Source organism: Garra rufa, chromosome 9 (assembly GCF_049309525.1).
Source record: "Garra rufa chromosome 9, GarRuf1.0, whole genome shotgun sequence".
NCBI classification, from domain to species: domain Eukaryota; kingdom Metazoa; phylum Chordata; class Actinopteri; order Cypriniformes; family Cyprinidae; genus Garra; species Garra rufa.
Genome location: NC_133369.1, coordinates 13,618,015 through 13,631,966, shown reverse-complemented (window position 1 = coordinate 13,631,966; position 13,952 = coordinate 13,618,015). Strand labels below are relative to the sequence as shown.

General features: G+C 35.4%; 3 protein-coding genes across 4 annotated transcripts in view; 2 read left to right on the top strand and 1 right to left on the bottom strand.

Annotated features, from left to right (window-relative positions):
* Positions 1 to 3,318: 3,318 nt before the first annotated feature.
* hint3 (histidine triad nucleotide binding protein 3) lies at positions 3,319 to 5,685 on the top strand. Its single transcript, XM_073847659.1, has 5 exons — positions 3,319 to 3,453; positions 3,916 to 4,033; positions 4,242 to 4,311; positions 4,420 to 4,546; positions 4,946 to 5,685. The coding sequence occupies exons 1-5, from the start codon at positions 3,325 to 3,327 to the stop codon at positions 4,982 to 4,984; spliced, it is 483 nt and encodes a 160-aa protein (XP_073703760.1). The 5' UTR covers positions 3,319 to 3,324; the 3' UTR covers positions 4,985 to 5,685.
* A 2,328-nt stretch (positions 5,686 to 8,013) lies between these two features.
* Positions 8,014 to 10,619, bottom strand: LOC141343342 (actin-binding Rho-activating protein). The gene is made up of 2 exons (XM_073847941.1): positions 10,430 to 10,619; positions 8,014 to 8,927 (listed from the first exon to the last, which is right to left on the bottom strand). The coding sequence occupies exon 2, from the start codon at positions 8,879 to 8,881 to the stop codon at positions 8,408 to 8,410; it is 474 nt and encodes a 157-aa protein (XP_073704042.1). The 5' UTR covers positions 8,882 to 8,927; positions 10,430 to 10,619; the 3' UTR covers positions 8,014 to 8,407.
* A 199-nt stretch (positions 10,620 to 10,818) lies between these two features.
* trmt11 (tRNA methyltransferase 11 homolog) overlaps positions 10,819 to 13,952 on the top strand; it is a 26,597-nt gene continuing 23,463 nt past the window's right edge. The window contains exons 1-6 of one of the 2 annotated variants that reach the window (XM_073847207.1): positions 10,819 to 11,021; positions 11,138 to 11,203; positions 11,281 to 11,354; positions 12,367 to 12,448; positions 12,542 to 12,634; positions 13,465 to 13,599. In XM_073847207.1, the coding sequence (XP_073703308.1) occupies positions 10,929 to 11,021; positions 11,138 to 11,203; positions 11,281 to 11,354; positions 12,367 to 12,448; positions 12,542 to 12,634; positions 13,465 to 13,599 (543 nt within the window). In that variant the 5' untranslated portion in view covers positions 10,819 to 10,928. The remainder of the gene's footprint in view (positions 11,022 to 11,137; positions 11,204 to 11,280; positions 11,355 to 12,366; positions 12,449 to 12,541; positions 12,635 to 13,464; positions 13,600 to 13,952) is intronic. The other variant, XM_073847208.1, reaches the window with a different exon arrangement.

Below are 13,952 nucleotides of genomic sequence, written 5' to 3'. Positions count from 1 at the left end.
ATGCTGAGGAACTTCTTTAGTGGCTGCAGAGTCATGACAAGCATCGGCATGTTTACATCCTTCCAGGATGGCATCTAGCATTTCTTGTCTCTGTTGATTGTAAGCTCTTTCTACTAAAAGCCTCAAAGTCATCATGGTGAAAGTGGAGAGAACAAAGACGCAAGTCTTTAGGATGTTTTATTCGTCCACAGGCATCTTCCCATTCTTTTCTACTTTTCTCATCGCTAGAAAAAGCAATTAAGACTTACATCGCTTCTCTTGTTGCCCTTCAACTAAAAATTACAACCAAAAGCCGCACAATGTGGCATTTAGTCAGTATTTCATTTTCCGAGTTGTGTCGCGGTAAAAAACAAACAAACAGGTAGCACCAGTAGCTCACCGAGTGCAACCATTTGACATCATCGAAATAATGGGGCCCCCCATAGTCCAAAATATGTATAAAACTATATGTTTTTTTAATAACGTAAATCTTTCATGGGTTTTCTATTACATATTTTCGTAAGAGACATCTTTTACTTTATATTAAGCCATGCAAGTCTTAATACCAGCAAACTCACATTTAGTTTATATGTTGTTGAGCATCTTGTCTCACTCCTGTTTGCAGTGTGTCACATTACAGAAGTTAATGCTTGTGAACATCAATTCACACTGGCTTTGAATATCAAAACGAGCAGAGCTGAAAAGTCAAAAAAGCAGATTATATTTCTCTTAAATGCCTCTTAACCTCTCAACCATGTTGTTTAGTAAAGGCTTAGCCATTTAATTTCAGAAAAATACACAGGCTGATTTGAGATTCATAAAGCCAAGTGTGACGGTGACCAGTGGCAATGGCAATCGTCTCAGCGGGACGTATGGAATGAAAGAGGAAGTTGGAAGTAGGGCAGAACATGATTAAAGAAGCTGAATATTTTCCCTTCATGTAGCTCCCTCTCTCTCTCTCTTTCTCTCTCTCTCCAGAGATTCATGAGTTGCAGTTGTCGCCACCCCCCAACTTCCTCCATTTTAATCAACAGGATCTATTTACAAAGCCAATGCCTCATGAATAATTCTACAACCTCTTCAGGACAAAACATCGACTTCCTCAATGCTGGAGTTGATATTTTGGTCATGAATCATTTAGAGACGCATGAGATCCGTTGTTTGTTGGCAGCGCTTAACTTCGTACTTTCCTAGTTATTTCTAAGGCGTTTGTATTTTCCATTCACGTCACGATCATCTATGTCCCACATTCGCCAGTCGTTTTTTTTTTTTTTTTTTGCCATCCTTTGCATTCCTACAATACCACAGCAGACTGTAATTGCATACAGTCATGTTCTGGCATATTATTTATCATATGGAGCCGCAGAACAAGAGATAACATAATAGCTTTGGCCAGCTGACAACCTCCAATACAGTGGCTGCAAATTGCTGATTGTCACATAAATTATTTCCACATTCATAACGTAAATAGGGGAGGGTGTACAAGGAGAGTAAATTTGATGTCTTGAGTCATTATTATTTTTGTAATTTGTAATAATGAATCTCTGGATTGTTGGGAGTGCAAATGAGCTCTTAATTTAGAGACTAAACATGAACATGCATTTTAATGACATCATTTGCATACATTAAGGCGGTAAATGTGGCATCCTGACATATTGGAGTGCTCAGGATTAATTGCTCGGTTGACCCGCTAAACAGAGCAGTTTAACATAGTGTGTTGTCACTCACTTATCCTTTCTGCCTCTCTTGATTAGTAACCTTTAACCGGTAGGGAGCTCCGTCTGAGTTATTGTGCGGGGAGATTTTGCTCGAAATCTGCTGTGCTGGCTGCTTGATTACAATGAAATAGTATTCCTTAGACATAGGCGGTAAATAAAGAATAACACAGCTGTGTTTTATTCACAGCCTAACTAATCAAATTCAAAAGAGGATTGAAAACATATAATATAAAGCAGCGGTGCCCAACCCAGGGGTCACGACCCCCACTAAAGGTCACTAAAGATTTATGAGGGGTTGCCAAACAGTTTGAGGGTTACAAATAGGGATTAAATAGTTACCACTTTGATAATAAACTATGATAAAATTATCAGCAGTTATTTAAATATCATTAAAGCCGTATTAAAGCCGTGTTCTTCTCTACAAAATGTAGTTTGAGCTGTAAAGCTGTCTATATGATGTCTTATGACAACAAAAAATCTTAAAAGTTGATTTGAGATTTATACATCGTCTGAAAGCTGAATAAATAAGCTTTCAATTGATGTATGTTTGTTAGGATTGGACAATATTTGGCTGAGATACAATTATTATAAGTTCTAGAATCCGAGGGTGCAAACAAAATCTAAATATTATGAAAATCGCCTTTAAAGTTGACCAAATTAAGTTCTTAACAATCAATATTACTAATCTAATTACTAAGTTTTAATATATATGCAGTATGAAATTTACAAAATATCTTCATGGAACATAATCTTTACTTAATATCCTAATGATTTTTGGCATAAAAGAAAAATCAATAATTTGGACCTATACAATGTATTTTTGCCTATTGCTAAAAATATACCCATGCTACTTAAGGCAGGTTTTGTGGTCCAGGGTCACATTTGCTTATACCTAATACAAGAACAAGATAAATGTATTTTTTAACCATTAAAAAGGAATACTAATGGTGAAACCAAAGCTATTTAATAAATATGAAGAATTATCCTGAACTGCTAGAAGTTTAAATATATGTAATATTTCACACAGTCGAATAGAAATGGAAATCCTTCCTATAATCAGCTTTTGAACGTGCATCTTATGGGCATGAAATTATATTTCAAGAAGTGTGGCTTTTATCTTCAGAATTTCATAATCACTGTCTAGAGTCTAGACTTAGGTAACAGGAATTTAATTTTATTGTGCAGAAAATTTGACTAAAATTCCAAAATGTATGTATAAATCTTTACTTTCTTGCAGAATATATTATATTTTGTATCGCTTTTTTCAGGGTGTTCTCCTTTTCAGCTGTTTGCTTTCTCACTCTCTTTTTCTGTTTGCTCATTGGTTGTAAAACTGCTTTGAAACTATATTTATAATATAATAATTTGACTAGGATTTGGTACACCGGTCGTGTACAATAATTTATTTTCGAGAACATCAACTTGTCTTAATCATTATAAATGTTTATGAAGCTTTATACATTAAAATATGTAACAGCTCATATTTTAACAAGTGTTCTCTCACAAAGAGACCATCATACTAGAGATTTCTTGACTTTAAAACCCACGACTCAGAGGACTTGTATGTTGAAATTACGCGAGGCTTGTGTTGTGATGATGTAATCAGCGCCGACTTCACGTTTTGAAGATGGCAGCCGCCGTAAACACACCGACACCTGAGACCGGTATAACCAGTCATAATGATGATGGATTTGACCAAAAATGTATTTTCTGTAAAATCCTGAAGGGAGAAATGGGAACTGAGCTCCTGTATAACGTGAGTGTGCTGTCAGTGTTTTATTTAAGATATCATAACTCACCTAGAGGAGTTATGAGGCTAAAGATCACAGTGCATACACAATACAATAGCCTACATGTTTCATGAAATTAATATTTGCGTATAAAAGTAATAAACTGATGTGTCCTAACATATAAGAGTGTTTCCTTGCATTTTTCCCTTTGTAAAACGTTATCGTAGTTTCTGAAAGAAGTAATTTTGATTTTATAAAAAGGTAATGTGAGAATTGTTTGTCCGTCGTTATCATGAAGAAAATAAGAAATAAAGAGTTACGTATTTTAAAATATTATCATTAGCACTCTTCTTGTTTATTAAGTCACATTGTTTATTGAATAATTTTCAGATGTAACAAAATAATTCAAATAAATGATCAAGTACTGTAATTGTGATTTTTATTATTATTATTAATGCTTTTATATTATTTAAAACCTTGTTTTTCAGGATGAAACTGTGTCCTGTTTCAGAGATATTCACCCTGGAGCTCCTCATCACTATCTGGTTGTACCAAGTAAACATGTAGGCAATTGTAAATCTCTCGGCAAAGAGCATGTACCATTAGGTAAACACGCTGTGAGTTATTCAAGACTGGTGTAAATGTTTAGACATTTCTGACAGTAGCTCCTCTGGAGCTTTTCTTCAGTAACAGTGTGAAATAATGAGTCATATTTAACATGTACAAGACAAGTAGTCAGATTTCCCTGCTTTGTTACACATGCATGCTTTTCTAAGGAGTCATCTGTGCAAACTCTGTTTTTTGTGGTTTGTAGTGGAGAAGTTGGTGGAAACCGGGAAAGAGATACTTCAGAAAAACAATGTGACTGATTTAAGTGATGTTAGGTAATGGAAAACATCTGCTACTTACACGAAAATCAAGCTCTTGTTTATGAAGCATGCAAAACATGGTGAATTATGTTCTAATGTATCACATGGCAATTACATTCCAAGGTTTGGGTTCCATTGGCCTCCGTTCTGTTCTGTCACACATCTGCATCTCCATGTTCTCGCACCCGTCAGTCAGATGGGCTTCGTGTCTCGCTTGATCTACCGGCTAAACTCGTATTGGTTCGTTACGGTAAGAAATCAAAAGAAACATCCAACAATAGAGTCCACTATTTACTATAATTTAGTTCACAACTAAATTACACCCAGTAAAACTAATAATCACATTCCCTTAGAGCAGGTAATTGATGCGTTAACAAACAAAATGCTGTTTATTACGTCTGTTGAATGAGATCTTTTGTCATGTAATTGGAACTGTATTAAATTGAAATGGACAAGCTGCAGTGGCAAGAGAATGAAACCCTTTTTGTTCGAAGAGCTTGAATGGGTCTCTGTGGAGAAATGTCGCAGGCTAACCAATTCTACTACTATAAAATGTTTTATTTATTTTTTTAATCATAGGATTTTTTATTTACCCTTACTTTGGAGTGTGAGATTGTATACTCAACCCTTGTCTGTCTTCATTTTACAGGCGGACCAGTTAGTCGAAAGGCTGAACTCTATGAGCTAAATGTATGGGAAGTCAGAGGAACTCAAAATACATTAATGTTTGAGATGCCTAGAGCAATGTTACTCATGATATCGGTCCAAGTCAATCTGTTTGTGATGACAAAAGGTCACAGACATGGGCCTCAGGGTTGTAATACTCATATGTTTTTTGTTAGTTATGTCATCAGCCAGACGGGCTAATCAAATTTGAAGCTACAAAACTGCAGCTACTTTTCAATTGCTTTGGGGGGGAAAAAAAAGCATGCCGAATAGTAATGACATTGATAAGTTTGACAGAACCATTAATCTTTTACTGTGAGCTTAAGTTTGGATTCTTCCAGTAATATGATTTTTTTTTTTTAATACAGAGCTGTGATAGACTTTTTAAATATAAATGAGCTAAAAATGGTAATTAATCTTGATAATTAAATTTGGCCTTTAACCTCGCACGAATAGGCTAAATCTATAGCTGAATGATTTTTGGCATCAGGCTATGGCAGTGTTTTTATTATTTTGTACTTCAACAGTGATCCAAGAGCAGTTCTGATTTTCTTCCTTCAAATGACACTAAGTGAAGTGTTTTAACTCTATTCATGCCATGCCATGGATTGTACTGTATTGCCTCAGCTCTGATGTATTTAATTATTAAGTGATGTTTGGTTATAATTTTACTGTATGATATGCATAAGCATGTAAATAAAATAAATAATAACCTACATATGTGTAATCTGCTTTTTAATATATATTTTTGGTGCTCCAAAACTATGCTAAATAAAAGCTTACTCACCCTCAGTCCATCAGAATTACATGACTTGCTCACCAGTGGGTTCTCTGCAGTGAATGGGTGCCGTTAGAATGAGAGTCCAAACTGCTGATAAAAACATCACAATAATCCACGAGTAATCCACACTACTATGGTCTATCAATTAACGTCTTGTAAATCAAAAAGCTCATTCTGACGGCACCCATTCACTGCAGAGGATCCACTAATGAGCATGTGATGTAAGACTAAATTTCTCCAAATCTGTTCTGGTAAAGAAACAAACTCACCTACATCTTGGATGACCTGAGGGTGAGTACATTTTCAGCAAATGTAATATTTTTAGGCAAACTATTTCTTTAAAACAATCTAAACTTGTCTCCCAACTTGACAAGCTAAAGAGTGCTCAAAACCCCTTGAAAACCAGTAAACAACCAGGCTGGGAGACTAGCTAAGACCAGCAAACCATTTTCAGACTGGCTTAAGATGTTTTTAAGCAGGAACACAAAAAGTGTAAGCGATGTTGTTCTGATTTTTGCAACCCCTAATAGCAGCATTAACTTAACCAATGGTATGTGAGGAGGCGGGGCTACCTGTTTGGTTGACCAATGACAGACAAGAATTTGTTTTAAATCATAATTTTTCCAGTTACACAGTTCACTTTGAAGAAACACTACAGTGTTGCACTGTTATTGTACGTGTTCACTTAAAGGTGAATGTGTTTCATTTCTGAGGATAAATTTTACCCTATCACAGTTCATTGTGCAGAGATATCCAGAATGGAAAAAAAAAACCCTGCTTAAAGGAATAGTTCACCCAAAATTAAAAGCTTACCCACCCTCAGGGCATTCAAGATGTAGATTAGATTGTTTGATCACTGGGAATTTCTTTTTTAGAAATTTAGCTTTACATCACTTGCTTGTCAATGGATCTGTGAATGGGTGAAAATGAGTTCAAATAGCTGATAAAAACATTACAATAATACACGAGTAATGCACATGACTCTAGTCCATCAATTAATGTTTTGTGAATCAAAAAGCTCATTCTGATGGCACCCATTTCACTGCAGAGGATCTGTTTGTGAGCAAGTGATGTAATGCTAAATTTACCCAAATCTGTTCTTGTAAAGAAACAAACTCCTCTTCATCTTGGATGACCTGAGGGGTGAACAGATTTTCAGCAAATTTGCATTTTTAGACAAGCTTTTCCTTTAAAACAATCTAAAATGGTCTCCCAATGAAAACTAAATGGACTGGCAGGCTGGGAGACCAACTAAGACCAGCAAACATTTTCAGGCGGCTTTAAGATGTTTTAAAGCAGGAACATGTGAAGAGTGTTAGGTCTGTTCTGTCTTAAAGCAGCCACTAATAGCAGAAAAAAACTTAACTAATGGTATGAGAGGGGCAAACAAGAGTGTTTTGAAATCTGTTTGGTGGTACAGAAATCACACTTCTCCTTGAAGAAACACTGCAGTGTTGCATTGCTATTGTATGTGTTCACTTACAGGTGAATGTGTTTAATTTCTGAGGATATATTTTACCCCATCACAGTTCATTGTGCAGAGATGTCCAGAATTAAGTCATGTGTAGGTTGCCCCGCTGGAAAAAAAAACTGCTTAAAGGAAGTTAACCCAAAACTGAAAGCTTACTCACCCTCAGGCCATCTAAGGTGTAGATACGTTTGTTTGATCATTGAAAGAATTTTTGAGGAATTTAGCTTCACATCACTTGCTCATCAATGGATCTGCAGTGAATGGGTGCCGTCAGATTTCAAAGTGTTTAGAGTTCAAATAGCTAATAAAAACATCACAATAATCCATAAGTAATCCACACAACTCCAGTCCATCTATTAATGTCTTGTGAATCGAAAAGCTCATTCTGACGGCACTCATTCACTGCAGAGGATCTGTTTGTGAGAAAGTGATGTAATGCTAAATTTATCCAAATCTGTTCTGGCGAGGAAACAAACTCATCTATATGACCTAAGGGTGAGCACATTTTCAGCTAATTTGCATTTTTAAGTGAACTATTGATTTAAAACAATCTAAGCTGGTCTCCCAACTTGACCAGCTAAAACCAGTAAGCAGACTTGTCTAACCAGGCTGGGAGTCCAACTTAAACCATTGTTTTTTTAGATGGCCCTAATAGCAGCATTTGCTTAACCAATGGTATGAGAGGGGGCTTGGTTACCTGTTTAGTTGACCAATGACAGACAAGAGTGTATTAAAATCATTATTTTTCTGGTACAGAAACTACACACTTCTCCTTGAAAAAAAAAGCAATATACCAGTTTGCTACATTTTATTTCCATGCACTCAGTTTAAATCTCATTAGCATAAGTTTCTTTGGCCTAAAAACTCCTAACCCATGTTCAAGTAAAATGGATGTCTATCCACCTTGTTTTTGTAAATGTAATGTGTATTGCTTCCAGTCTCATCCATTTTCAGCTGTTTTTACCTGTACAAAACTAGCTAGTTTTGTTGCTTGGTATTGCAATGTAATATGGTATGGTATTACCATAATATTTTAATGTATTATTTTAAGTATGAACACAATGCAACACCATTTACTGCACTTTCCTACAGCGGCCTCTAACACATTATCATAAAACAGCTTCTGCATTGAAAATAAGGTGGATAAAGCAATGTTGGACAGGCAGGCACATGGTGTCCATCACTGTTGTATATCACTGAAACAAGGTGATGATCACTCCATCATCTCTACCCTGCCACAGCATCTCTCCTTCAAAGTGCACCAGCCCTTGTTTGCGTGCTCGCAGCAGAACTCCCACTAGTTTATTAGAGATGGTGACGTATCTCTCAAACAGCGTCCCGAACCGCACAGCCGTCCTGCCATCGTCCCCGTTCTCTCCAATCTCCTTAATCACCTGGCAGAGCTCTGTGACCTCTCTGCTGATGTGAGAGTGGGCGTCTTTTCCTCTCTGCTCTGTTTTGGAGCCCTCTAAAGGCCTGCCGTAGCCCTCCTGTCCTCGCTGGATCTGTGGGGGAACTACCTTGCCGTTACTGAAGGGATTCTGTTTCTGATACTCGCTGTGGTCGTTGGACCATTTCTGCCAATTCTCTGTCAGACCTTTGACGGATACGGTGCAGGTCTCCGCCCTGTCATCATTAGGCTGCGCAGGTGCTTCATGTGTCTCCATGGTGACCTTTGGCTCACGGGACGGCTCTAGATTTCAGCATGCTTCACTGTTGGCACAACACAGGCTGCGAGTGAGAAGATTGCATGTCGTACAGCCTTTAAATAACTTAAAACCTTGTGCAGTCTACAAGTAAGACTGACCTGATGTAATCAATACGTGTTTGGGCACTTAAGGTAAACTGTATTATATACACTAAGAGTCAAAAGCTTTTGAACAGTAAGATTTATAATGTTTTTTAAAGTAGTCTCTTCTGCTCACCAAGCTTGCATTTAGTTGATCCAAAGTAAAATAACCGTTGTCTATTTGAATATATTTTAAATTGTAATTAATTCCTGTTATTTCAAAGCCTAATTTTAGCATCATTACTCCAGTCGAATGATCCTTTAGAAATCATTCTAACATTCTGCTCAAAAAAAAATGTTATTGTTGAAAACCGCTCAGTAGAATTTTTCAGGGTTCTTTGATCAATAGAAAGTTTAGAAGAACAGCATTTATCTGAAAGAGAAATCTTTTGTAACATGTTTTTATCATCACTTTTGATCAACTTAAAGCATTCTTACTAAATGAGAGTGTTAGTTTCTATAATTCCTTTCCTAAAAAAATTATATTCACTCCAGGCTTTTGAATTGTATAGTGTATAATGTATCTATCTATATGTATTCTATTCATCAAAGAAACCTGAAAAAAATGTACACAACTATTTTAAATATCGATAATAAAAATAATAGTAATAATAAATGTTTCTTGAACAGCTGAAAAACTGAATTAAAACTGAAAGTGAAATTAAAATAAAGGAAAACCAAATCATAATATTAAAAAAGGAAAATAACATAAGCGCCTAGCAAAATTAAACTAAAATAAGATGAAAGGCTAAATAAAAATAATAACAAAAAGTACTTTATATTAACATTTAAATAGTACAAAAATAACACTTTCAGGATTATGAAAATGAGCAAAAAGTACATAAATACTTATTGTAGTGTGGGATTCTTGGAAATGATGAATATCAGGAGAAATATATCAAATTAAATTCACATTTTTATAGGTGACATTTCAAATACTGATTATTATCATATTATCTGTTTCTGGAAATATCCATATTCATACTGAAAAATGAAATGATCATATTATATTTATCATATTATTAAAAAACGGCTCATACTACAGTTTCATTTAATTTAATTTATTATTTTAATAATTCTCCCACATATTAAATACAGTCTTTGTTGATTAACCTCAGTTTCTATTTAATTCTAATTGTGAAACTGAATTTATTCTGAATAATAATTTATGCAGAAGAATTGGGGCATTAGAATTGAGATCTATTCTGAAAGTTGCAAAGCCCTGCATTAAACGACACAACATACAACACACATATACAACAATACTGTATATGAAACTACATACAAACTAAACAATACGATAATGAGAGACAATCTACTGCACGATAGCTTAGTTTAACGATGTAATCAACTTTTCAAAGATTTATTTGACATCGAAATATATGCATCACACGTTAGGTGTAACGTTACTATAATAAAACCTTACCGCCCTTGTTTGGCTTCTTGAGGATGGATGTCATGCTGTTACAGCGATGGAAGTGGATACATTACAAGTTGAACAGTAGATACTTTTCTGACCTCTGTTTAGAGTGATTGACGTGTAAACCAACCAATCAGAGCACGAGAATCAAGTCACTGTACAAGGTGATGAACCAATGATAGAGAAGATTTTAGCCTCTTAGGAAGTTAATAACTGTGTAGATAAGATTAAAAGATATCGTCAGGTGACACGAAATCTCTGGCATGGCATTTTCAAAAAGGACTATATACGCAAAAGTCATTCTGCTTTCACGAACAGACACTTGTTTTGATTACAAAGGCAATTTACTTATTTTTAGTAATGGGTTTGACTTACAGTAGTTAAAACAGACATTGAAAAGTGCAAACGTCTAATCCTTTTAGAAGACTTTCAAGGCGATTTACATACGGGGATGCCAAATAGGAACTGTTGTTGCGAACACGATTTACTCATCGGATGATGTTGAATGTGGCACACAAACATGGCTCTCCACTGTGGTCGGTCGTGCAGACAATATTTACTTCATCTTGCACATGATAACGTCGATTTTAGATTACCGGTACAAACTGTAAACTTTCAGTTCATCGTAGAGTTAATTAATTTAATTTAAATTTAATATCAAATATCTGTATTTGGTAGACATTCATAACTTACTCTTTGAATTATTGTTTGCAGGAAATTAAAGCATTGCTGTCTCTAAGGTATCGTCCATTTGATACACCAGAAACATTCAACGAAAAGGTAAAATCACGTAGTTTTTCACTTGACAAAAGTAATTGTTATTTTTTTTTTTAACAATTCAACTTTTTCCTAACAAGTCTCCCTTTTGGCAACTAAATGGCTTATCAGAAGATGATATACGGAGTGTCATGTCCAGAACGGTTTGTGGAAAGTAGGTTGAATTATTTTATTACTTAAATTAACATATTTAGGATGACAAACTATAAATACCCGAAATCATGAATTATTTTGCGAATTATGAGTTTTTGACCCAGTTAAGACTCTGCATATGTCTGATCATTATGGTTACAAGCCTGTATTGTGATTACAATAATTACTTTTGTTTACTGCAATTAGTTACATTAGTTGACATGAACCAACAAAGAACAATATTTCTAAACCATTTATTTATCTTAATGTAAATTTCAACATTTACTTAAACAATTTTAAAACCAACAATAGGTAACGTTACCATTAGTTAAAGCACTGTGAATTGACATGAACAATTATATATTTAACAGAGATTGTTAAATATATAATGTTAATTGGTAGTTTATTATTTGATATTAATAAATTAAACTTATAGAGGGTTTGCACTTGCATCATGGCTTGTTTAGTTACCCAGATGCTCGGCCATATTGGAGATACTCGGATGTAAACACAAGCATGGATTGCACGGTTAATGTACTACTGAATACGTTGTTCTGCTATTTTATGCTGTCTAAACCAAATAATATGTGGTAAAGATAAATACGAGCAGTATTAATTAAGATATTAGCCTAATATTTCACCTACCTGACTGGAAATAAGAACAAACACAAATGTTGTCAAGATTCTTGCCTTGGAAATCCTGGTTCATTTTGGCCAACCATAAACGCCTTTTGTTCCTCAGACAGTTTTTGCTCTCTTCACCTTGATTTGTTATAACTTTTGGCAGTCTATCGTTCACCAAATGTTTTTCCTGGTCTGAATGATTAGTACAGCCCAAAACATAACAATAATTGACCATTTTCAGCAAAATTTGCGAGGTTCATTCAGTTCAGAGGCATTGTTTACGTTTTGTGTCACTATTATGGCCAAATGGTGAAAACACTCAATTGTAAAGCCTTAGCTGAACAAAACAAAAAAACTGCAATAACTATTGAATTGCTGCATTTAATGCAAACTTTAATATTGATTTCAAGGTCTGCTTTTGAACTTTGGGGTCATGGAAAAACAACGGACGAGCTTAGGACATCGTTGTTGAAGTATCCAGCAGAAAACATGGTTTGTTCATGCATGTTCCTTTTCTAATAAAGTACAATGGGATTTACAGGGAACGCCCCTGTATAAACTGTATTTTGTAATAATTCTTCACAGACTCCATATCTACAACAAAATTCAACTTACAAGATCAATGTCTACACTTTCAACAAAACATTAGTGTTTGAGGACAGAATCAAAAAGATTGATGTGAGTATTTTGCTCTGTTTTACATGTTGGCACATTTTATATATTGATTCTGTGGGAAACAATCTATAGTTGATGTTAATTTCTGTAAAAATCGCATGTGTATATCAGTGTTGTTTTCGTCAACGATGACGATGACGAAATCATTTCGTTGACGCCACTTTTTTCATGACGATAACGAGACGATGATGAGATAAAAATGGCTCGTTGATGACTAAAACATGACGAGACGTGTGTGAGTTTTCGTTGACGAGACGAGAATAGACGAAAATGTTAGTGGGTGGTCCGTCAGACGTTTAAAATGCATGACATTTCCGCTTATTGTGTATGCCAATTAAAACTTAAAAAGGATCTGACGCTATGGCAAGCCGTTTTAGCATTAAATACTCGTTGCTATACTAGTATGGCAAGCCGTTTTAGCATTCCATCCTTGTTTGTCTTTTATGTTCTAAAACATTCCTTCATTATTGTAATTATTGGTGAAAATAGTCGATCCGGAAGCTCACATTGTGTTGAACTATAGATCTGCTATTTTCAGAACTTACAAGTGACACTACCCAACAGCAAAATACTTACTGACCTACATTAATTTGTTAAAAGACTACTTTTTTCCCTTTTTTTGACTAAAACTAGACTAAAACCTTTTTGACTTTTAGTCGACTAAAACTAGACTAAAACCTTTTTGACTTTTCGTCGACTAAAACTATCACATATAGAAGTGACTAAAATTTGACTAAAACTAAGAAGCATTTTAGTCCAAGAGACTAAGACTAAATCTAAGATGGTTGTCAAAAACAACACTGGTGTATATATGAAGTGCGTTTTTGCCGCAGGCTCTAGAGTTCTTGCCATTTAAAGGGACAGTCAATCTAAAGGATCCAGAACATATTTTCTGTTTGCTGGAGGATTATGGCTCTGATCCTAATGAAATCCCAGAGGAACCTTTCCATATATACTTTGGGAGATGGGTAAGAACTGAGCAGCTCTTTCCATATATATAAGTTTAGAACATTTCTTCTGTAGTTTTATGGATTTGTAAAATGCTTGTTTGTGCCCTAGAAAGTAAAGCTGAACGATGTACAGATCTGGCCATTTAAAATGCGCGCGGGAAGTAAAGTGGTCTCGCGTGACGCCGGTGTATTCCAAGGGAACACGGAAAATACAATGACATAGGAAAGACATGATCAGTAGGGGGCAGTCATGTAACGCACTGGACTGGAGCGGCAGCAAACATCGCTCTAAGCCCGAATGACTCGTTTGTACGGTGACCTGGAGGGGACATCTTCTTCGGACATTATTCGTTTATATTCGTTAATTTTCC

What these genes read in the sequence shown, in the direction of transcription:
- hint3 (XM_073847659.1), top strand. Translation starts at nt 3,325, where the DNA reads ATGGCAGCCGCCGTAAACACACCGACACCTGAGACCGGTATAACCAGT. An exon ending in GAACTGAGCTCCTGTATAAC is followed by an intron (nt 3,454 to 3,915) that starts GTGAGTGTGCTG and finishes CTTGTTTTTCAG; the next exon opens with GATGAAACTGTGTCCTGTTT. An exon ending in ACTGATTTAAGTGATGTTAG is followed by an intron (nt 4,312 to 4,419) that starts GTAATGGAAAAC and finishes TTACATTCCAAG; the next exon opens with GTTTGGGTTCCATTGGCCTC.
- LOC141343342 (XM_073847941.1), bottom strand. Translation starts at nt 8,881, where the DNA reads ATGGAGACACATGAAGCACCTGCGCAGCCTAATGATGACAGGGCGGAG.